General features: G+C 46.5%; 2 protein-coding genes and 1 pseudogene across 2 annotated transcripts; all 3 read left to right on the forward strand.

Moving 5' to 3' along the window:
* Positions 1-1,854: 1,854 nt before the first annotated feature.
* LOC136494781 (exocyst complex component SEC15A-like) lies at positions 1,855-4,210 on the forward strand (annotated as a pseudogene).
* A 1,079-nt stretch (positions 4,211-5,289) lies between these two features.
* On the forward strand, positions 5,290-7,334 carry LOC136494789 (transcription factor MYB1-like). Its single transcript, XM_066490977.1, has 3 exons — positions 5,290-5,422; positions 5,533-5,662; positions 6,728-7,334. The coding sequence occupies exons 1-3, from the start codon at positions 5,290-5,292 to the stop codon at positions 7,332-7,334; spliced, it is 870 nt and encodes a 289-aa protein (XP_066347074.1).
* A 9,965-nt stretch (positions 7,335-17,299) lies between these two features.
* Positions 17,300-17,908, forward strand: LOC136463923 (uncharacterized). Its single transcript, XM_066462897.1, has one exon. It carries the CDS (start codon positions 17,300-17,302, stop codon positions 17,906-17,908), a length of 609 nt encoding a protein of 202 aa, XP_066318994.1.
* Positions 17,909-24,684: the final 6,776 nt, after the last annotated feature.

A 24,684-nucleotide genomic window follows, 5' to 3' on the forward strand; every position in this document is an offset into this window, starting at 1 on the left:
GAGAGGAAGGTAAGTCTGGTGATGGTAACGAGCGACGGGTGGCTAGGTGGTGGCGGTGGGCTCTAAGCGAGGGTGTGACTACTGGAGATGCTATTGTAATGTGAAGTTGAGAGAGATGAAGAATGCACTATGCAAGCGCTGAGCCTTAGAGCTTGTTTGGTATGGCTCCACTTCTAAACTCTAGCAACCCCATTAAAAAATCCAGCCAAACACCCTAACTCCAAAACTCCACGGGGGTGCCAACTCCATGGAGCTATAGTGCAAATAGAGATGGAGTTTTGGAGCACCTCTTTTGCTGCTCTAGAACCCTCTCTTTTGAACCTCCTCGTAGAGTTGATGGGTAATTACCCACCAATGCCACTGGTTACAGACAAAAAAACGTTTTGCTTTGCTTCTCTCCCCCCCCCCCCAAAACGTTTTGCTTCCCAGTCCTGCGGCTCTCTCGGCCCTGCCTCTTCTCGCGAGACGGCGCGGCGCATTAGGGTTTCTGCCGCCGCCAGCAGACTGACGACCGCCGTCCACCCGCTCACGATCATCCTTTAGTTGTGTTGAACGATACTAAATTACTAATGTGAAAGTATAGCCATGTGTATACTGTTAAAAGTCAGTAAGTCACTACTGAAATACATCTATATGCAAGCTGTACTAAAGTAGATAGATACCTGACATCTTGCCAGAATGAAAGAGCACGTTCTTTGCTGGAAGGCATATGTCATATCTGCTTTCTGAGTTTGAATTGTATAGCTGAAAAAAAAACCTAAGACCTCAAGGTTCAGACTTGATGATTGCTGGTTACCAATTCAAGTATTGGGTATTTGGGGTACCTGGACAACAGATGGGCATAGAGCTTAGGGCTTCTCCCGTGGTGTTTCTAAAATGATTCATGGGATTATTTTATTTGGCATGAGTCGATGCATGCACCACTGGAGCAAATCGATGCATGGAGTGTGCCAGGAGTCAACCACCAAACATGAGTCGATTCATTTCAATTAAAATAATATTCACGTGGAAAGAAGAGGAAGAGGAAAGGGACGGAAAGCACCAGGTCACTCATGCAAGTGCCCGACTTTGGAGAACAAAATGTATTTTTATTTGAATGGCCCACAGGAAGAGTCGACCTCCACTGGAGATTGAAGTAATTGACTCAATTACATCTTTTTGTATGCGTACATAGCCTCGGTGAGTCGACCCACCACTACACATGCCCTTAAGCTTATAGCCGGCGGCCCTGGCAAGTTGCGGTTGGGGTTTGTCAGTTTGTGTCTTTGAGAAACGAGATCGAGAATGAATGAAGGAGCAGCGGCACCACCTCAAGGATTTGCGAAATGATACGAGAACAAAGAAGATCGGAAGATGAAACGGTGACCAGGCTGTGGACTATGGGCTTATTACCTTCCGGGCTATGGGCTTATTACCTCAAGGATTTGCGAATTGATACTTGCATTCACGTAATCACGTTTCATGAATCGGGAGCCAGGCCATTGGGTGGGCTACTGGGCTTATCTTTGCTCCTTGCTAATCAATCGATGGATGGGATAAGGACCTAAGGTGATGCCACGATGGACTGCTCGGCCGCAAGTCTGTCGGGGTCGCACATATTTTTTACCGGGTCCAAGCTGGACAAAAATCGTTGGGCATTTGAGGTGATCGCAAAACCATCAGTGTAACGTAGCTTCGCCCCTGCCAAAAAGGCAAAAACTACAATGATAAGCTCTTGTGCAGTTATCTGGTTGTCCCATCCTTTCCTTATTTTGGCTGAAATGATGAATTGCAGTCAATGCCATCTATTACTGTGTTGTTACATCCACAATTTAATCATCATTATACTGGTTTGTTATCTTTTACAGTTGAACAATGACTGCTCAACCAAAGAAGAGGACTATTGTGGAAAGTGGAGATGGAGGTCTCGGTTTGGGCCTTGCAACATTTATTGCAAATGGTGAGGATTTGGGTCCCATCATTCGTCACTCGTTTGACTCTGGGAAACCTGAAGCGCTCATGCAGAACCTTAGAAGCATTGTGAAGAAGAAGGAAGTTGAGATTGAAGAGCTATGCAGACTTCACTACGAGGATTTCATCCTTGCTGTCGACGAACTACGCGGCGTGTTAGTCGATGCTGATGAGTTAAAGGGCAAGCTATCTGGCGAGAATTCAAACCTGCAAGAGGCTTCTACTGACCAACTGCTGAAGCTCGATGAACTTCTTGAGCTATATTCTGTCAAGAAAAACGTAGGGGAGGCCATAACAACGTTGAAGATATGTGTCAAGGTCTTCAGCTTGTGCATGACATGCAACAATTATATTGCCGAAGCTAAGTTTCATCCTGCACTTAAGACACTGGACCTGATTCAGAAAGGCTGGCTACCTGCGAAATATTCCTTTGAAGCTTCTTAACAAGGTGGTGGCAAGACAGATAGCATTGATAAAGCTGCACATAGAGAAGAAAGTCTGTAGTGAGTTCAATGATTGGCTTGTTCATATTAGAAGAATGGCCAAGCAGATTGGCCAGGCCTCCATAAGCCAGGCATCGTTAGCTCGCCAAAAGGACGAGGAAATGCGCGCCCGACAGAGGGAAGCTGAAGGGCATAGTCATGCTGGACCAGATGAGCATCTGTATACCTTGGACCTGGAGAATACAGAAGAGGAATCAGCACTACATTTTGATCTGACACCAGTTTATCGGGCGCATCACATGCACACATGTCTTGGTATTGGTGAGAAGTTCAGAGACTATTACTATAAGAATAGGCTCATGCAACTCAACTTGGACATGCAAATTTCCACTTCACAGCCCTTCTTAGAGTCCCATCAACCCTTTCTTGCACAGGTAGCTGGATTTTTTATAATTGAAGAACGCGTTCTTCGAACTGCAGATGGATTGTTGTCGGAGAGTCAAGTGGAAACAACATGGGAGACAGCTATTGGCAAGATAACTTCTATACTCGAGGAACAGTTCTCTCGCATGCGTACAGCCAGCCACTTCCTTCTGATAAAAGACTGTCACTCTTCTAGGCGCAGCTGCGAACAAGTACGGTTATCGAATCACACAGTTGATTGAAGTTCTTGAGAAAAGTAGGGACAAATACCACCAGTTGCTTCTTCTTGAATGTCGGAAGCAGATAGACGGCATCCTTACTAATGACTCGTATGAGCAGATGGTTATAAAGAAGGAATATGAGTATAACATGAATGTGACAGCATTTCATCTGGAACACGATGATGCAATCCCTGATTTCCCATATGTGACGCCATTCTCCTCTTCTGTTCCAGATGTGTGTCGAATTGTCCGGTCCTTCATCGAGGATTCTGTTAGCTACTTGTCATACGGTGGTCTCATGAACATCTATGATGCGGTGAAAGCATTCCTAGACAGGTTGCTAATTGAGGTACTGAATGACAGTCTTTTGAACATGATATATGCTCGTTCGCTGGGCATGTCGCAGATGATGCAACTTGCTGGAAATATATCAGTTCTTGAGCAAGCATGTGGTATGTTTCTGTTGCACTCTGCCCAACTGTGCGGCATTCCAAAGCGTGTTGCTGAGAGATCCCATTCTGGTTTGACTGCTCGAGCAGTCCTGCAGTGTATAATGCACTAATAAACCTGACCAATTTCAAGGTTGATGAGTTCATGGTGCTCCTGGAAGAGGTCAACTGGATAGCAGAAGCAGCCCCAGACAATTCAAATGACTATGTGAATGAGGTTCTGATCTATCTTGAAACATAAGTATCGACAGCACAAGAGATTCTACCTTTGGAAGCTCTATACAAGGTGGTTTCTGGTGCAATGAGCCACATCTCAGACTCTATAATGACCACACTTCTAAATGATGGTGTGAAAAGATTCACTGTCAATGCAGTTTTAGGAATTGATATTGACTTGAAGATGCTGGAAGCATTTGCAGATGAGAAATTTGACAGCACGGGGCTGTCAGATTTGGGAAAGGAAACAACTTTCAGAGATTGTTTAGTTGAAATTAGGCAGCTCGTAAATCTCCTGCTCAGTAGCCAGCCTGAGAATTTTATGAATCCGGTGATCAGGCAGAGAAACTACGGATCACTAGACTACAAGCAGCTGTCCATCATTTGTGACAAGTACAAGGATTCTGCAGACAGTCTGTTTGGAAGCCTTTAAAACCGTAATACCCATCAGAGCGCCCGTAAGAAATCTATGGACGTTTTGAAGAGAAGGCTTAAGGATTTTAGCTAAGGTTAAATTTGTTGCATTTACAAATAAATTGCTGGCACTAGTATATAGTATCTACCTTTTAGGTGTTTTTAGAGCTCTTATTCAACTCCCTCGATTACTTTCCTATGGATACAATACAATACAATAGGTAGGTCGATTTGTCTGTGTAGGTGAAGTGCCGACAGTTAGTGAATTGTGGTAGCACTCCTAATTAAGGGGTCATTCCTATAGCAGAAGTGTTGAATGTTCAAACATATTTTTTGTTTATATACTGCAAGTCTGCAACCGATTTCTTCATAAATGAAATAGAATCGGAGTTGATAAAAATTTGTATGTCTAGCATCAATCTTAGCTCTGTTTGAAGCCTGCTGTTGATGCCTTTTTGCATTTGTATCAAGAACATGTTAGGTTGGAATCGGTTTGTTAATGATAAACAACCTGTTCCAAATGATGTTTTGAGTCTTAATACAGATAAACTTTGCAGCATTTGCAAAATCCCATTCCCCTATAAATTGCGAATCCAAGCTTGCTGCCGCTAAATCAGAATCTGCTGATGCAAGAAGCATCCGATCAGCTGTGCCTATACATAGGCAAAAACATAGAGGCCGTTCGGCTGGCTGGTTCTGTCATTTACGAAATCACTGTTTACGTCCTGCCAGAACAGTATTTTTCTTTCATAACAATCAGCCGGAACAGTATTTTTCAGTCCTGCCGAACAGGCCCGTAAGTGCCCCACATTTTGAGAGGTCATTCCTTAAATAGTTTAACCAGAAAAAATAAGTGCATGGAATATGGAACACTGTGCAGCTTGTTTAATTCAGATCTCAGTGGCAATTGGATACATAATCCCCATCTAACCTTCAATAGCCTGTTTGTTTGGTCGTATTTGACTTATAAGCCATAGCTTATCAGCTAACGAACAATATTTTTCTCTCACACCAAACCAGCCATGGCTTATAAGCCAAACCAGCCCAACCGAACAGGGCGAAGTGCCTTGTATACTTTGGAGTCATATACTCTTGCGAGTATAACTACGGAGCCAAGGAACTAATGATAGACAGTCAGAGAGAAGGGAGGGAGGGAGAGAGAGGGAGAGAGAGATGGGGAGGAAGCCATGCTGCCCCAAGGAGGGGCTGAACAGGGGAGCTTGGACATCAATGGAGGATGGCATCCTTGTCTCCTACATCCAGAAGCATGGAGAGGGCAAATGGGGAAGCCTCCCCAGAAGAGGTGGTCTGTCACTCGTCTCTCATGCTCTGTCTCTTTACTCTGGAATAAAACGAGTAGATGATTGCAATGGCCAAGCATGGCATGTCAATCGACAAGTTCACTGGCTGTTGCAGGACTGAAGCGGTGCGGGAAGAGCTGCCGGCTGCGGTGGCTCAACTACCTTCGGCCGGGCATCAAGCGAGGTAACATCTCGGATGATGAAGAGGAGCTCATCATCAGGCTCCACAGGCTCCTAGGCAACAGGTAGGTTCCCCTAAACATCCTATACATTCACCGGTTGATCCAGATCCTCCCTTTGCATTTCAAAACCTCCTAAGCTGAAGTCAACATACATTTTGGTTTAGAGAATATTAAGCGCGTGTACACACACAAGGATAGAAACTTTCTGTTGGGATTTTTTTTCTTCTGTGTTGTACTCATCTGATCGGATAAAGTTGGTGTGCAGATGAGTGTAAGATTAATTGTATTCAGTTATCATAACCGCTAGTGCCACTTTATGCAAATCTGTCAGCACCACCTTGCCAATTCGGCTCCATCTCTAGAAGCACAAGTTTTACGCTGTTAGTGCAGTGTCTCTCTATCCTGCGAGGGGGCTGAGAGAGTTAGGCCTGTTTAGTTACCAAAAATTTTTGCGCAGTACCTATTACATCGAATCTTGTGGCACATGCATAGAGTACTAAATGTAGACGAAAAAAAACTAATTGCACAGTTAGATGAGAAATCGCGAGACGAAACTTTCGAACCTAATTAGTGCATAACTAGACACTAATTGCCAAATAAAAACGAAACTGCTACAATAGCCAAAACCCAAAAATTTTTGGATCTAAACACACCCTTAGTTGCTGGTCAGCAAAGTTGATGGTGACAGGTAGACAGGCTCTCTATATAAAGCACGCGAAAAATGACACACTGCACACCACCCTAGGAAGAGCACACGGACAACAACTTTCCAGCTGTGTCTCTCCCCGAATCTGCAAAATCCAAAAGATTTCGTCTGACCGCAGAAGCATTCGGCCTGTTGGCAGGTTGGTTTCTGAGCTGGTTTAGGCTAGCTGGTGCTGGTTTGTTGTGAGAGAAAAATAGCTGATTTGTTGTGAGAGAAAAATATTATTGGCTAGCTAGTTTGGACTGGCTGTTCTTTCACAGATGGAAAAGCGGAGCGAACCTTGTTCAGTGCTTTCAATGCATTTGATCAAGACAGGATGAACTTACTTGATCTGACTGATGCATAAATGAAATTAAATTCAGTGACCAAAAGAAGTTTTTATTGGTAATTAATCCATCCATTCATGCATGGTCGCCAGACAGGTGGTCGCTGATCGACGGGCGGCTGCCGGGGCGAACAGACAATGAAATCAAGAACTACTGGAACACGACGCTCGGCAAGAAGGTGCTCAAGAACAGCAGCGGCTCGGAACAAGACAGCGAGGCCGCCGGCGCATCATCGAAACGCAGGCCATTCTCACAACCGACCAGAACCGTCGGCGACGGTGCCCCTAAGGCTCATGCGCGAAGGCGGCCGCCGGAGGCAAGCCCGGTCCGGAGCAAGGCGCTGCGTTGCACCAGCACCGCCATGCTGCCGGCGGTGGCGCAGCCCGCCGCTCATACGCGCCACGGCTGTGCGTTGGAGACAGCTGCGGGCGACGATCACGTTAACGCGGCGGAGCAGACGGTCGTCGTCGTCAAGGCGCCGACCGTGGAGGTGCGACAGGATCATCTGCCGGAGGATGACTTGTCGATCGACCTCGACTTCGATATGGGTGAGCTGGGTTTCCTGAGCCCGTGGCGCGGCGAGGTCGCAGACAGCATAGAGCCAGGTAGTCAGTTGGGCGGTGACGAGCTTGACGACGATCTGGAGGCGCTGCTGCTGGGGCCGGGAGGTGACGATAATATTCATGAGTTTGCATGGTTCTGATGGATCATTTCAAGGCTGCATGAGCGTTGGTCGTCAGCCATCATCAGTGAAAACCCGAAGATGGTGGCTCGATCAGTTCATTTCACCTCTTGTACAAATTCTCCAAAAAGTTCGCCTCTGGTTCAGAATAAAGCAGCAAAGGACCAAGTCGAACTTTGATGGCAGTAACATTTTCTTCCCCTTTAATCGAACAAAAACATTTCCATATAAAGTGGCCAGAGCAATTTCATGGTATAAGCATGGTACATCGCTAGCTACATGTCAGCAGTTTTAAAGGTTGTCTTATGCAATGTCATTTAGGATTTTTTTTGGTGATGTAGAGAAGAGGGGAAGGTAAGAGAGATGGCTGTTTTGTGAAGCAACTGCCTCATGAGCAAAAAAAATTAGGACTATAAAATAGCCATTTCACCATTGTACGATCTAATGTTACCATGCAACTCAAACTTTTCTATGTTATTACATAAATGAGGATAATAAGGCCCCCTTTGGCACGGCTCTTGCCAGCTCCGGCTTCACTACTGTAGCACGAAGCCAGAGGAGCTCCAAATCGTGGCTTCACCGGCTCCGGCTCTTCCCAGTTCATTTTCCGTCTCGATTTCCTAAACGGCTCCTGCTACAGTGTGCGGCGGAGGAGCCGGAGCCTCCCGGAGCTACGCCAAAAAGGGCCTAAATTATTATAAGACAATTTAAAAGACAAACCCATTGTATGAGTTGGTTCGTCTTATGATTATGTGACACTGCATACCACTGTTCTAGATATATATAACAGCACGGCAAAAAAGTATATACTATATAGCAACAATCCCTCCACCTAGTAGTAGAGTATAATATAGCAGCATAGGAACAAAGTACCCTACCACCGTATCATATAGAGGCGTGGATGGGCCTTCAGAATTTATCAAGAATTCATTTGCGCCAAAACTTTGGGGCCCAAGGACATGGAATGACAGCCCAGGACAGGAATGAAGGGCATAGCACAACGACCGCCACTTGAACCACCCGGCCAGAAAAGCGGAACCGAATCGCTGGGATACACGAACTTCCAAGAAGAGAGAGCACAAGGTGGCAGCAGGCGATTAGCAACATCGCAACTGCCATCCAGCAAGGCTGACATGCACTGCTCTGTTCTGGTGCAACAAATCAAGCAACACCACTCCGTATAGTCTGTTAGAATTTTGGGTAATTTCAGTAATAACAAAAGGTTTATAACATTATGCATGTGTTTGTATGATCTTATTGTGGTTAATATGTATAACGTACTAAGAAACGAGATTGAAGTAAAAAATCTTACGGAAAAGAGTGGCGGAGCCGGATGCACTCGAAGATATAGTACCTGTCGGTGTAGTCGTCCCGCTCGACGCAGTACAGACGAGTAGCAGTGCCGATCACCGGAGATGGAGTTCCCCATTAGCGAGTAGTCGTGCCACCAGCGACACTCCCCAAAAAACGTGATTGCCGCCTTCCACCCGAGCAGGCGAACTTGTAGCCAGCAGGCGTTTCGGAGGCCTACTCTCTCAGGACTCGTGCGCTCAAGTACTGGAACAGAGAAGCTTTGGGGCAGTTTGAATATATGGTTGTCTCGGAAGCGAAGAAGATGACCAACGGAGCCGAGATTATAAACTCTCAGACATGGAAGTGAACGGGCGCAGGAGGAGATCAGAGGATGGAGAAGACGTGCGAGCGCAGAAGGACAGAGACGGCAGTAACAAGCGAAACTTCCGCCATGAAGCCGCCACTAACACAAAAGGAAATAACTCCCGTAATTATGTGATTTGATTGGCAAAAGCCGTCCCATCTGCTCATTCGCCCGCCGCCTGCCTCGCCTTGCCCACGACACGGCCCGGACAGCCACGACACGTGCGCGTGTGGCACATCAATTATCCTTTTCTCAGCTTCTCAATATAGTTAGTCAATGTCCAACCATATAAACTGAGTCAATCTAAGTCAAAATCCCGTATGGTATTAAACCATAGATCGCGCATTAATTAATACGAGCCATAGAGTTTATTTAATTTATTAAATATTATATGGACCAAGCCCATAATATATCCAACAATCCCCACCAAACTCTAAGGTTCGTAGTAAGATAGTTTCAAAACCACATTTCTTTGATATACCAGAGTTTCAATGGAGACTGTTAAGTTGAACATCCGTCTAGAACAGAAGTTCCACTCATTCACGATTAAACAATGAACTACGCCTTGAATTGACAGTTTTGTACAAAATGAGTTTCACCAAAGTTCTTTCATGGTATTAGGCTGCTACAAGCATCCCCTCTGTTTGAAGCATATAAGTCATACTTCGATGCCTTTCATGAGTATCTAGAGATTACCCACATCTCATAGACTGTGACTAGCAGTAGAACTCATATAGGTGTGTTACTGCTAGGATGTTCTGCAGGGCAACTCCCTGCTTAAATAAGCCACTCGGACCACATTAAGGAATTAACCAACCTGCCATACAGCATAAGAGAAACAGTACATATCATAACGATTTGGACTTTAATGTAAGGGGTTTCTCTATCAGTTAACCACTAGCTTGTTTCGCCATCCTAATTCACGGGATCTCCGATCACATAGGACATGTTACCATTATGGAATGACTTCAAGTGTATCTCAAGCCCATCTCCCTCGATGCACCATCTATCACATTACGTGACAGTCCCTTTATAAACTGATCTGCCAGATTCTTAGATGTATGGACATAGTCTAACGCTATCACTCCAGAGTTTCTCAGTTTTCTGACAGATTTTAACCATCTCTTCACATGCCTTGTAGACTTCATGTTATCCCTAAAACTGTTCACATTGATTATCATAGTCTGATTATCACAGTTTATGAATATGGCCAGTATTGGTTTTTCAACCACCGGTAAATCCATAAGGAGTTCACGAAGCCACTCAGCTTCAACTGTGGCGGTATCTAATGCTGTGAGTTTTGCTTCTATTGTTGACCTCGTTAAGACGGTCTGCTTGTAAGACTTCCATGAAATAGCGTCACCTCCAAGTGAGAACACATATCCACTTGTGGCGTAAATCTCATCAGCATCAGATATCCAATTTGCATCACAATAACCCTTTAGTACCGTTGGATACCAGATATATTGTATGCCATAGCTCATAGTCCCTTTTAGATAGCACAATACCCTCTCAAGAGCACGCCAATGATTATCTCCTAGATTTGAAATAAACTGGCTAAGTTTGTTCACAGTAAATGAGATATCAGGTCTCGTTGTACTAGCTAAATACATAAGTGAGCCAATTATTTGAGAATATCTCAATTAATCTCGTGCTATTCTTCAATTTTTCCTTAATAGCACACTTGGGTCATAAGGAGTTGGAGCAGGCATGCAATCACTATATCCAAAGCGACTCAACACATTTTCCACATAATGGGATTGCACAAGTGTTACCCCACTATTTCCTTCTCTCAGTAGCTTTATGTTAAGAATAACATCAGCCTCACCCAAGTCATTCATTTCAAAGTTACTAGACAAAAAATCTTTCACTTCCTTGATCACATTAACATTATTTCCAAAAATTAGTATATCATCCACATATAAGCATAAAATCACACCTTCTCCTCCACCATACCAATAATAAACACATTTATCAGCTTCGTTCACAACAAAGCCGGCTGATGTCAAAGATCTATTGAACTTCTCATGCCACTGCTTAGGTGCTTGTTTTAGACCATACAAGGATTTCAATAACTTACACACCTTTTCCTCTTGACCCTTTGCTACAAATCCATCCAGTTGATCCATATAGATCTCTTCCTCAAGCTCTCTATTCAAGAAAGCTGTCTTAACGTCCGTCTGATGAACGAGAAGACCATGTGAGGTAGCCAAGCAAAGTAGCACTCGTATAGTCATTAGATGGGTAACTGGTGAATAAGTATCGAAATAATCTTCACCTTCTTTCTGTGTATAGCCCTTTGCTACAAGTCTCGCCTTGTACTTCTCTATAGTACCATCAGGCCTAAGCTTTTTCTTGAATACTCATTTACATTCCACAGGTTTGCACCCATAAGGACGATCAACCACCTCCCAAGTTCCATTAGACATAATGGAGTCCATCTCACTCTAAACAGCTTCCTTCCATAAGTCAGCATCAAGGGATGAATATGCCTCTTCTATAATTTTAGGAGTGTCATCCACAAGGTATATAATATAGTCTTCACCAAAGGACTTTGCAGTCCTCCGTCTCTTACTCTTTCGAGTGGCTATATTATTATCTCATCAGGACTTTCCACATGGGTTTCAACATCAGTATGTATTACCGGTTCATGTGTCTCAAGTAATAAAATAGATTCATGACTAGAAGTGATATGTGTATTCTTCATAGAAAACTCAGTCTCAAAAAATATAGCATCTCTAGATTCCATGATAGTACCAACATTCACATCAGGCACCCTAGAAATTATTATTAAAATTCTATAACCTACGTCGTGAATAGCATAACTAAGAAAGACACAATCAACGATTTTTGGTCCAAGCTTTCGCTTCTTGTTAATTGGCATATTTATCTTTGCCAAATAACCCCACATTTGCAGGTAAGAGAGATTTAATCTCTTCTTCTCCCATTCCTCGAATGATGTAATTTCTTTGCTTTTAGTGGGCACTCTATCCAGGACATGACTTGCTGTCAATATCGCCTCACCCCACCATTCCTTAGATAGTCCCATTGTTTCTAACATGGTGTTAACCAACTCAGTTAGAGTGCGGTTCTTTCTCTCGGTAATCCCATTGGATTGTGATGAGTAAGGTGGTGTCCTCTCATGAATAATTCCATGCTTCGCACAAAACTCAGAAAAATCATTTGAGAAATATTCTCCCCCATGATCAGTTCATAACCGTTTGATTTTCTTCTCAAGTTGGTTTTCTACTTCAGCTTTATAGATCTTAAAATAATGCAACGCTTCATCTTTTGATTTTCGTAAATACATATGGCAAAATCTAGTGCAATCATCTATAAATGTTATAAAATACCTTTTACCACCTTTGGTCAACTCACCATTCATTTCGCAAAGATAGGAATGAATTAGTTCTAGTGGTGCCAAGTCTCTCGCCACAACAGCCTTGTGAGGCTTACGAGGTTATTTTGATTCAACACATACATAGCATTTAGAACCTTTGACCAAATCAAATTTTGGGATTAAATTTAAACCAGCTAAGCGAGCCATACAACCAAAATTAATATGACATAAGCGCAAATGCTAAACATTTGTCTCATTAACCTGGCTCACATGGTTCACAAAATTAATACATGCATCATTTAAAGACAAGCAGCACAAACCTCTGCTCTCATTGCCTTTTCCAACAAAAGTTCCATACTTAGAAAGTACACACTTATTTGACTCAAACACAAGTTTATAACCATCACGACATAATAGAGAACCACTAATCAAATTCTTCCTTATTGAGGGGACATGCTGCATGTTCTTCAGTTGCACGGTCTTTCCCGAAGTAAGCTTCAAATCGACCGTACCAACACTACGTACAGCCGCACGTGCCCCGTTCCCCATCAACAAGGAGGAAGTCCACCCGACCTGATAAGAAGAAAACAAGGAAATATTAGCTCATACATGAATATTAGTTCCTGTATCCACCCACCAATTAGGTGAATGAAAAACTAAAACAACTGTATGTAATAAATTACCATACCCTGATGTTCCTCCATCAGCCTCAATCATGTTTGCAGATTTCTTCTTGGGCTTCCAGTTGCCATCCGGGCAATCCTTAGCATAATGTCTAGGCTTGCCACAAGTGAAACAATTCCCCTTTTCCTTGTTCTTTTGCTTCTTCTTAAAAGGTGTAGTGTTCTTTTGTTTAAGTTCTTGCTGGAATTTCTTCTTGTGGGAGTGTCGAGGATTTTTCTGCACCACATGGGCACTAGAACCTCCCTCAACAGTTTTCTTGCCACGGACATCCTTTGCTCTCGCCTTCTCTTCAACATCCAAAGAGCTAATGAGGTCAGCAATACCAAACTCCTATCTCTTATGTTTTAGCCTGTGGCAGTTTTGCAATAATACGGCCTACCACAAACTTATCTGGCAATACACAACCAAAAATTTCAAGCTCTTTTGTCAGTGTTTGTATCTCATGAGCTTGTTCTACTACAGAACGGTCATCAACCATCCTGTAGTCATGAAACTGCTCCATGACATACAACTCACTACCAGCATCAGAAACTCCATATTTGGCCTCAAATGCATCCCACATCTCTTTACCAGTCTGTAGCGGCACATATGCATCCACTATGGAGTCTCCTAGCATGCTCAGAATTGCAGGCTTGAACGTAATATCATCATGTTGGAATGCACGCTCCTCCTCAGGAGTATGCAGCCCAACAACCCTAGGTTCAGCAACAAAATAGCAGTGCATAGTAGTTGTCGGGGACCAATACTAGGGTTCGCTAAGAGGAGGAGCTAATGGTCATCTACATTGATTCATCTGAGTAGTCAAGAGCGTGACTATAGCTCCAACTGATCCCTAGGTGCATGGGCTCTGCCTCGCCCGACCTCTGGGTTGGGGCCCTACCTTGCTCGACCTCTAGGTCGAGGGCTCCACCTCGCCTAGCCTCTAGGTTAGGGGCTCATTCTCACATTACCCCTCAGGCGCGGCTCCTAACAGAAGCCTATACCGCTGCCAACCACTATGGGCCAGAAAGTACCACCCAAGGTCAAACTTCTAGCATCGTGCAGGAAGCGAGCACATCTCAACATGACCCATGCCCGTGACATGTCACTCCAGGGAACTCACATCACCAACAGTGAACGACGCGTGGTCACTATGCTGCCTACTCCCTATATGACCGCTGACCAGCACGCTGGTTCGCTGCGTCACCCGCCGAGACAGAATGGGACATCACAACCCACTGACAATGCTAGGGCGTGGCTTCAGCGGTGAATAGGCGCCCATCATGGAGCCATCCCTGTCACCATCTGCAGTGTCGGTGGGACCCACATAAAGGAGAAGAAAGGCCTAGCGGTCCTGGAAGCCTTCTCCTTGGCTCTTCTCCCTCTTTTTCTCTGTGTAACCTGCTCTTCCCCTTCGTCTATAAAAGGGAAAGCAGGACGCCCTAGGAGAGAGGATGGTAGTTCACCACTCTACATAGTTGTAGACATCAAAACACATGCCTTAACATGCCTTAGGAGCACATGCACATCAGAGACTTAGGACATATCCCTCTCTCGCTAGTTTGTAACCCCTACTACAAACTATCAGTGCTAGTAATACGAGCAGCAGTGACAAACTAGACGTAGGGACTTTCTGCCCGAACCAGTATAAACCTTATGTCCTCTAAGCACACCATCCTAGCCAGACACGCAATACTAGAAATTTAATAGTTGGTAACTCAAAACACTAACAGTTAGCACGCCAGGTAGGGGCTTTTTGCGTATCTCGACGTCCACATCAGGCCTCGGATGGCTAGTCACAGCATCAGCTGGGTCCCAGGCACGCATGTGTGCTTCAAGAACCTAGACTTCATCATCATGATAGGGGGAGAGTTGGTGCTAGCTCCTATCATCGTCCAACCTCTCTACTCCGCCGCCTCGATGTGATCACCGAGGCGCTTGAGGAGCTGTGGCTGCACACACCAGAGGCCCATGCCCCCGAGAGCGACTAGCTCCTCGGCTTTGATTACGGGAGGCTAGAACGCCAGCTCGGTGCCTTCCTAGGACCCCGACCATCTCGAGAGGACCTAGGCCACCTCACCTTCTTGTTCGCCAACATCATGACGTAGCTTGCTAGAATACCTCATCTGGAGCGCCTCGATAGCGCTCCTATTAGGTCTGTGCAACGCCATTAAGACCGTTGGCCACCTTGTGGCGCAATGCACGCCCCCATCCCCCATGAACGTCAAGTTCATAGGGATGATCAAATATGTCATAGAATCTTTCCACGACCTCCTTGTAGGAGAATCAGAGTCGCCCTCCAACTCTAACTCCAGTAGGGGGAACCATCACCCCTCTTGTGAATGTTTCATGGCAGGTGCCCCCGAGGGGTACGTCGGAAGCATCCACAAGGGAGAGGCTACCCCAACGAACAACTTCAATGACGAGGTCGAGGGGGATGTAGCTATGTGGGTAGAGCAGCTGAAGGCCGACACCAAGAGCTCGAGGAAGCACGACTCCAGCTCGAGAAGGAATGCATATAGTTCAAATGAGAGATTGAGCGCCATGGAGATGGTGGGCGTGCATGCGCCGTGGCCCGTGACATGAACCGAAGGATCATCGAGGATGATGAAGCCCTCCCACACTTCACCTAGGCAAGCCAGAACATCGCTGCTACGTTGGCCTTGCTCTAGGGGCTTTCAAGGCCCGCAACACCTGAGGATCATTGGGCCCATCATGAGATTCGCACAATACTCGAGCGTGCAGCTGCGCAACAGGCCAAGAGCTCACTGTCCTAATGACATGAGCTCGACGCCAGCCAGCGCATGCCCTCAAAGCAACCCAATAGGGATGTGTCAGTCCACCAGGCATAGCAAGGTGGCAGGCCACGCGCCGTGGTCTCGGTGCATGAACATCTCCGCCTCCACCGTGATGCGCACGGCACCCTCAATGCCTGTAGGCATACCCACAGCGATGTGAGGGAGGAGGTTAGCCATGGCTACCACCCTTATCGTGGCAGATGCTACAACAGCGGCGAGGAACGAAGCCCGAGCCTCGACTTGCCGGGACCTCAGGCCTTTGGCCGACACATCCTCAACGCCGTCTTCCCACCACGGTACCGACCGCCGACCAACATCTCAAAATACTTTGGGGAAACGAACCCAGGACTGTGGCTTGAGGATTATCAGCTTGCTTGTCATGCCGGTGGAGTGGTTAATGATGATTTCATTATCCACAACCTTCCATTATTCCTGGCTGATTTAGCGCGAATGTGGTTGGAACACCTTCCGCCCAACCGAATCCAAAGTTGGGCAAACCTAAAAGAGATCTTCATGGCAAACTTTTAGGGCACATACGCGCATCCTGGGAACCCATAGGATCTCAAAAACTACTAACAAAAGTCTGGGGAAACTCTTCGTGGGTACATCCAGCGCTTCTCCCGGCAGGCAACGAGTTGCCCAACATCGCCGATGCCGATGTCATAGGAGCTTTCATGTCTGGGACCACCTATGAGTCCCTAGTTCACAAGCTAGGACGTAAGGGCCCACAAACCACCAAGGATCTTGACATCACCACCAGCCACGTCTCAGGTGAGGTGGTGGTCGAGGCGATTTTCGATCGCCTCAAAGGCAAGGCAAAGTGGGACAAGGACACCGGTGAAGGTGCCTTCAATTGTCCCAATAGAAAAGAAGAACAAGCAATGGCGCAAGGGCTCTCTCGTGGCCACTGCCAACTACAAAGGGGGTCAGAAGCCTATCGAGGGTACCCTGGACTAGTTCGAGAAGCTGCTTGAAGGGCTATGCCTGAACCATGCTTTCCCCATCAAGCACCTATACAAGGATTGCGTCCTCATGAAGCGGTTCTTGTCCAGAGGCTCCAACAAGGGGGGCATAGGAAGGAGCCCAAGCCGATCATAGATAGTGTTTTCCTAAACGCTAAACGGTAAACAGTCGATCGCCTACCGTTTAGCCATTATTCAGGCAAAACATCCCATTAAACAGGCTAAACAGCCAATTAAACGGGCTAAACTAGTGATTAAACGGAAATGGCGCACCACTGTGTAGCGTTTACATGGTGTGTAAATGGGCTAAACAACCGTTTAGGCAAACAATGACCGTAGATGACACCAAGGGGAAGGATGGCCGATTTTTGGCGTTGGATGGCTGCCTCATGATCTTCAAAGGGTCGGCGGCCTATGACTCCAAGCACCGCTAGAAGCTTACGTGCCGCAAGGTCTATACGCCAAAGCCAGCCGTGCCTACCTTCCACCAATGGTCGGAGTCCGCCATAACATTTGATCGGACCGACCACCCGAAAAGTGTCCCACGGCTGGGAAGATATCCACTCATGGTTGACCCAATCATCGACACAAAGCGGCTCACCAAAGTGCTGATGGATGGAGGCAGCGGCCTCAACATCATGTATGCTAAAATGCTCGACGCCATGGGCATCGACCGAGCACGCATTCGGCCGACCAGGGCGCCTTTCCATGACATTGTGCTAGGAAAGCAGGCCGTACCACTTGGGCAGATCGATCTGCTCATCCCCTTTGGGGATCCAACCAATTATAGGATGGAGACTCTTACCTTCGAGGTGGTCAGGTTCCATGGAACCTACCATGCCATCCTAGGATGTCCATGCTATGCGAAGTTCATGGACATCCCCAACTACGCCTATCTAAAGTTGAAGATGCTAGGTCCACACAGGGTCATCACCATTGGCACCTCCTTTCAGCGTGCCTATGAGTGTGAGGTCAAGCGCCGCGAACACGCCACGACAATTATCGCCTACAAAGAGCTTGCGGCCATCAGGGAGGAGATCATCAAAGAAACACCTAACCCTAAGTGGTCGGTTGGGTCTTTCAAGCCCATAGAAGACGCCAAAGAGGTCCTCATAGACCCCAGTGGCTCTGAGGGCAAAGTGGTGTGCATTGGCACCATGCTTTCCTCTGAATAGGAAAGTGCGCTCATCGACTTCCTCCACGCCAACAGAGACATCTTTGTGTGGAGACCCTCGAACATGCCAGACATTTTGAGAGAAGTCAACGAGCACGCCTTAAAGATCAGGCTAGGCTCCAAGTCGGTAAAGTAGTGCCTACGTCGCTTCGACGAGGAGAAACACATGACATTGGTGAAGAGATTGTGAAGCTTTTGGCGGCCGGGTTCATCAAGGAAGTATACCACCTCGAGTGGTTAGCCGATCCCATTCTTGTACGAAAATTGTGGGAAATGGAGAATGTGTGTTGACTACATGGGTCTCAATAAAGCGTGTCCAAAGGATTCGTTTCCTTTGCCACACATAGACCAAGTTGTCGACTCGACCTCATGGTACGAAACCCTTTGCTTCCTTGATGCGTAGTCTGGGTACCATCAAATCATAATGAAAGAGTCCGACCAGCTCGAGATGTCTTTCATCACTCTGTTCAGATCATTTTGCTATGTCACAATGCCATTTGGCTTGAAGAACATGGGAGCTACATACCAACGCTGCATGCTCAAGTGTTTTGGGGATCTCATCGGGTGGACCAATGAGGCCTACGTGGATGATATCATGGTCAAATCCAAATAGGCTAACCTGGTTATAGCCGACCTAAAGCAGACCTTCACGAAACTCTAAGCAAATGACATTAAGCTTAACCCCGAGAAGTGCAATTTCAGAGTCCCCAGGGGTATGCTGCTAGGTTTTATCATCTATCAGCGTGACATCGAGGCCAACCTAGAGAATATCTCAGCCATCATGAGGATGGGCCCGATTTAGAACATAATGGGGGTACATTGAGTTATAGGGTGCCTTGCCGTGCTCAGTCGCTTTATCTTGTGTCTCAGTGAACAAGGTCTCCCCCTCTCTTGGCGTCTAAAGAAGGCCGACCATTTTGAATGGACGCTCGAGGCCTAGGAGGCACTTGACACAGTGAAGCAGCTTCTAACGAAGGCCTCGATCCTGGTCCCTCCGACCGATGGGGAACCGCTTCTGCTCTACATTGTGGCCACCACACAAGTGGTTAGCGCTGCCCTGGTGGTAGAGTGAGAAGAAGAGGGACACACCCTCAAAGTGCAGCGTCCCGTGTACTTTATCAGCGAGGTCTTGTCCGATTCTAAGACTCGGTACCCCCAAATCTAGAAGCTCTTGTACGCCATTCTTATCACCAAGAGGAAGTTATGTCATTACTTCGAGTCGCATCTGATGATGGTCGTGACGTCCTACCCTCTTGGCGAGGTCATCCAAAACTAGGATGCCACAGGAAGAATCACGAAGTGGGCACTCAAGTTGATGGGTCAAGGCATTTCATATGCCCCTCGAACGGCCATCAAGTCCCAAGTGCTGGTCGATTTCATTGTAGAGTGGACCGAGGTCCAAATGCCACCAGCAGTCGTCGACCAAGAGTACTGGACGATGTACTTCGATGGATCGCTGATAAAGAAAGGCGTTGGCATAGGGCTGGTCTTCGTTTCGCCCCTCAGGGTATGCATGAGGTACATGGTTCGCATCCATTTCCCCTCCACCAGCAATGTGGCCAAGTATGAGGCACTCATCAATGGCCTACGCATCACCATCGAGTTGGGTATCCGATGGCTCAACATCCAAGGTGACTCCTAGCTAGTCATCGACCAAGTCATGAAGGAGTCAAGTGGCCACAATGCCAAGATGGCTGCATATTGCCAAGAAGTTTGCCAGCTAGAAGACAACTTTGACGGTCTCGAGCTCAGTCATATCTCAAGGTGTCTCAATGAGGCTGCCGACACATTGGCAAAAACAGCGTCCGTCCGAGAGCTGGTGCCGATGGGTGTCTTCACTAGTGATCAGTATAAGCCCTCGGTCCTCTACGAGGAGCAGGAACAAACCAGTGATGGGCCGCCTACCCTGGGCTTGGGGGCTAACCAGCCGGTGGCTGCATCCGACCCCAAAGTCAGGGAGCTTGACGAGGATCCAGCGATAGAGCTTGACCCTCTGACCGACTAGAGGATGCCCTACCTCGACTACCACCTCTGTGAGATGTTGCCGATGGACAAAATGGAGGCTCAGTGGCTCACGCATCGCACCAAGTCCTTTGTCCTTATTGAGGGCAAGCTCTACATGTGAAGCCACACCGGGATCCTGCAACGTTGCATCCCCATCGAACAAGCAAAGCAGTTGCTGAGTGATATCCACAGTGGGGTCTACGGGCACCATGCCACACATAAGACCCTAGTCAAAAACGTGTTTCGATAAGGCTTCTACTGGCCAACCATAGTAGCCAACGCTAAACAGATTGTGCGCACCTATAAAGTGTGTCAATACTATGCTCGGCAGACCGACCTATTGGCCTAAGCGCTCCAAATGATCCCCATCATGTGGCCATTTGCAGTCTAGGGGCTTGATGTGGTCGGACCTCTCAAGAGGGCGCCTGGGGGCCATATGTACTTGCTTGTCACCGTAGACAAGTTTACAAAGTGGATAGAGGCTCGACCAATCTCCATGATCAAGTCTGAGCAAGCCGTGCTGTTCTTCCTTGACATTGTCCATCGCTTTGGGGTCCCAAACTCCATCATCACGGACAACATGTAGTTCACCAAAAAGAAGTTCATCCGATTCTGCGATGAATACCACATCCACGTCGATTGGGCTGCTGTGGCACACCCCTACATGAACGAGCAGGTCAAGCACGCAAACGACATGGTCCTATAAGGCCTCAAGCCTAGGATCTTCAACTGGTTGAACAAGTTTGGTAGACAATGGGTTGTGAAGCTTCTCGTGATGCTCTAGAGCCTAAGGACGACCCCTAGCTGGGCCACTAGATACACACTATTCTTCATGGTCTATGGTTTTGAGGCTATCCTCTCAACTGACCTCGATTAAGGAGCACCGAGGGTTAGGGCATATGACGAACAGGGAGCCAAGGCATTCCTTGAGGATGCCATGGACCAGCTAGATGAAGCGCATGATGTCACCCTCCTCTGCTTAGCCAAGTACCATCAAGCGTTGCATCGGTACCACAGTCGTCGAGTATGGGGTCAGGCCTTTAACATTGGGGACCTGGTGCTCCACCTTGTCTAGAGCAACAAGAACTGCCACAAGCTCTTTCCGCCATGGCAGAGACCATACATCATCGCAGAGGTGCTCCAACCAGACACCTACAAGCTCAAGACCATCGACGGTGAAGTCTTCGTCAACGCCTAAAACATCAAACAACTATGTCGCTTTTACCCTTAATTTACACACACTTTCTCTTATTAGTTTCGCTATCAACTCCTTGATCTTTAGTGACACCCGACCCCATCAACGGTAGGAGGTCGGGCCTCACTCGGGGGCTGATAAGAGCATATCTATCCGGTAGACATTCTCTACGCCCGACCCTTTCTCAAGTTAAGACCCAAAAGCGAGGGTCGTGGAAACAAAAGCTAAGTAAAACTGGTCGGACTGCAAGAAACCTACGCCCTAGCGGCTATGACATTTTTGCTCACCAGCGTGATCAGAGTTTTTTCTGCACCATAAGCTTTTTAGACTTAACTACAAAAAGATTCGGTAAGCGTTTAAGAGTATATCCAACTGGCAAACATTCTATGTGCCTGACCCTCTCTCACGTTGAGACCTAGAGGCAAGGGTGGCAGAAACAAATGCTGAGTAAAACTGGTTAGACTGCAAGAAACCTACGCCTCAGCGGCTATGGCGTTTTTGCTCACCAGCGTGATCAGAGTTTGTTCACTCGCACCCCGAGCTTTACAGCCTTAATGGCGAAAAGGGTCGAAACACATTAACCTTTTTATACAAAAAGGGGAGAAGGGCTAAAAATCTATTTGGCCATAACGAAATTTAAGAGCTTGTTCACTTGTTACGAGTTTGCCACCTAGCTTATCTACCTAACTAATTTCTTGGGGGATGATCTCATCCTCTATCTCCGTAGGTTAGCCCTATGCCAGCGGGTCATCCAAGTCGATCATATGGCTTGGCCCACTGTCGAGAGATGGGTAAGGAGCAGTAGGATGCCCCAAGCGGGGTATGCTGACGAACGATGGATCTAGATTCCACTCAGACATATCCGGTAAGAGCTCCCTAAACCCGTCACTCAAGCCATAGAGGTAAGTCCTATGCCAGTGGGTCACCCAAGTTGATCGGACACCTCAGGCCGCTGCTGAGAGATGGGTAAGGAGCAGTAGGATGCCCCATGCGGGTTATGCCGACTCTGTCATGAACGACAAACCCGGATTTCACTCGGACATATCTGATAAGAGCTCCCTGAACCCATCACTCGAGACATCGAGGTAACTTTACCAACCCCCACTTTACTTTTCTAGTGCATGATAATTCATTCATCCATTCTCATACATCCAAGCATCACATATTCAATTATTGCATCACAACACTTCGTGTCACGTCACAAAGTAGTAGTCACCTTATTTGATATGAGCGGTGATCGACCGAGGTTCGATGGCTAGCCCACGAAGGGCTCGAGGCCACCTCGCATCAAAAAGAGCTAGGGAAGAAAATGCAGCTGAGCCCCAGCGGCCCTTGCCCAACCCGCTCAGAAGCGGATAGGGTCATCTCAACCTTCTTGTTCAACCCTAACCTCAAGCCTTACCCACATAATCTCCATTGAGGGGAGGCCAGCGAGCCACCTGAGTCGATCTCTGGAATGACTCAGGCATCTACCGGGAGGTGGGTTAAGGAGCAGTGGAATGCCACATGAGGGCTATGCCAACCCCATTACGATCGACAGACCTAGATTCCACTCGGACATGCCCATTAGCGACCTCACCGAGCGCGACACTCGAGCCATGGAGGCAAGTGATGTTAGCTCAACCCCTCTGATTGTGGAAACCGTAGACAAGGAGCGATCACAAAGATGAGCCGACCCTCGACCGGACCCCCACTACACTCATTGGCTCGAGGAAAGTTGGACTCGCAAGGAGACCGAATGCATGATCTTAGAACGATGGCTCAGATCCTAGGGAGGGGGTACGAACAAAAACTAAGAATAATGTTTCTAAAACAAAAAATGCTTTCTCCTACCAGTTTCGCTATCGCCTTCCCTATCTTTAGTGAAACCCGACCCCGACAATGACAAAGGGCCAGGTCTCACTCGGGGGCTGATAAGGGTATATATACCCTTTCTAAAATAGTCATCGTGCCTGACCCCTTTCTCACATTGAAAACCTTGAGGCAAGGTTTGCAGAAATGAACGACTGAGTAAGGCTGGTCGAACTGCAAGAAACCTATGGCCCAGCGGCTACGACACTTTGCATACTTTGGCAGAACCACCCAAAATAACACACTTACGGAGGCACTTGTCTTCCACTAGACACTAAGCACCCCGAAGGTGAGCTACATCAGGCAGTTCCATCGAGCACACCCCATGGGAGAACCCAAAAATCCGCATTTTTCCACCAGGATCACAAATGAGAGAATAAAGCTTATGACATTTTAGCCATTTCTTATATCACTTTTCATGCAACATCAGAATATAATATTTCTTGTTTATAATAGCAGAATATAATCATGTTATTAGAGTCTCAGCGAAAATAAAATCATTTAATTACAAGTTAAACATTAACATGATGATCCGTTATATACATCATAGCAGGTTATAAGTTTTTCCATTGTAAAACATTTTGGGTGAAAGTTTCAAATAAACTCTATGTCCGCAACATTAAGGAAATTCTCGCTGAGCTCACCAGGAGGTTTCCACACACAAGTGCCAGCTCCACATGTTCCTATCACCTGCAATAGGGTAGAACATACCTTGAGTACTCAATTGTACTCCGCAAGGCTTACTCGTTAGGAGAAAAGAAAAGACTCCAAGGATATGCAAGGCTATCTGGCTTGTGGGTTATTGCATCTATAGGAAGCACTACTAAAAGTGTGTCCTTATATTTAATTTCATTAGCAGTCACCATTAGTTCATTAACTAACCATTCTATACAAGCACTTGTGCTACTTTCAAGTAGGTGGTAAGCAATCAGACCATTTTATCATCTTTCATATTCTAGTTCTTACTACGATGCTAGATCATAGACAAGTTGTACCAGATTACCTGATGATTTGTGAATCAATGTGCCCAACTGGGTACCCCGAAACACATGCCTCGCTTGTACCCCAGGCACAAGCAGGAGCAACCCACCACTCTCCTATCAAGGGGTCTAGGTCCCTATCCAAACTTGGACTCCAAGCCCCCACACCTGAGTCTCGGATTCAGTGTGGTGCTTAGACCTCCACCATCCCTGCCTCCAATCAGTCGGTCCAGAAAGAGCCGAAACCCACGACAAGCGAGCAACAAGTCTTCCCTGCTCCCATAAACAAGTATATGCTCAGGATAATAAGTCTGTGACCTAACTAGAACCTAATGCAATGACTAATCCTTAACCGACATAGGCGAAACAAGTGCAACCCGAGCCTCACTCGAATGCCAACCAAGTCCAGATCCAAAGTACCATTCCGCCTGGTCTCCAATTATCATTCAAATATATTTTCTAGGTGATAATAATATAATAGCAATAATAATATCTTTCCTATCTCTCATGAGTGACAAACAATCACTTGACTTCTATCGGAGTCCTATAGCATAGCAATCTATACAATCCTATCATTCTAGTAAAACTCATAGGATAAGGATATATATATGCAAGTGGATTTATTCAACTCCTTAAACTTAATGCAGAAGCATAAATTAAAGTGTAGAATAATAGGGGTTATGCAGCGGGGCTTGTCTGAGTAAAATATAACCAAAAGTTAGCATTCCATCATGGCTACACAATCAC

The sequence above is a fragment of the Miscanthus floridulus genome, chromosome 1 (genome assembly GCF_019320115.1).
Source record: "Miscanthus floridulus cultivar M001 chromosome 1, ASM1932011v1, whole genome shotgun sequence".
In the NCBI taxonomy this organism is placed as follows: domain Eukaryota; kingdom Viridiplantae; phylum Streptophyta; class Magnoliopsida; order Poales; family Poaceae; genus Miscanthus; species Miscanthus floridulus.

What these genes read in the sequence shown, in the direction of transcription:
- LOC136494789 (XM_066490977.1), top strand. Translation starts at nt 5,290, where the DNA reads ATGGGGAGGAAGCCATGCTGCCCCAAGGAGGGGCTGAACAGGGGAGCT. An exon ending in AAGCCTCCCCAGAAGAGGTG is followed by an intron (nt 5,423 to 5,532) that starts GTCTGTCACTCG and finishes TGGCTGTTGCAG; the next exon opens with GACTGAAGCGGTGCGGGAAG. An exon ending in CACAGGCTCCTAGGCAACAG is followed by an intron (nt 5,663 to 6,727) that starts GTAGGTTCCCCT and finishes GTCGCCAGACAG; the next exon opens with GTGGTCGCTGATCGACGGGC.
- LOC136463923 (XM_066462897.1), top strand. Translation starts at nt 17,300, where the DNA reads ATGGTTGACCCAATCATCGACACAAAGCGGCTCACCAAAGTGCTGATG.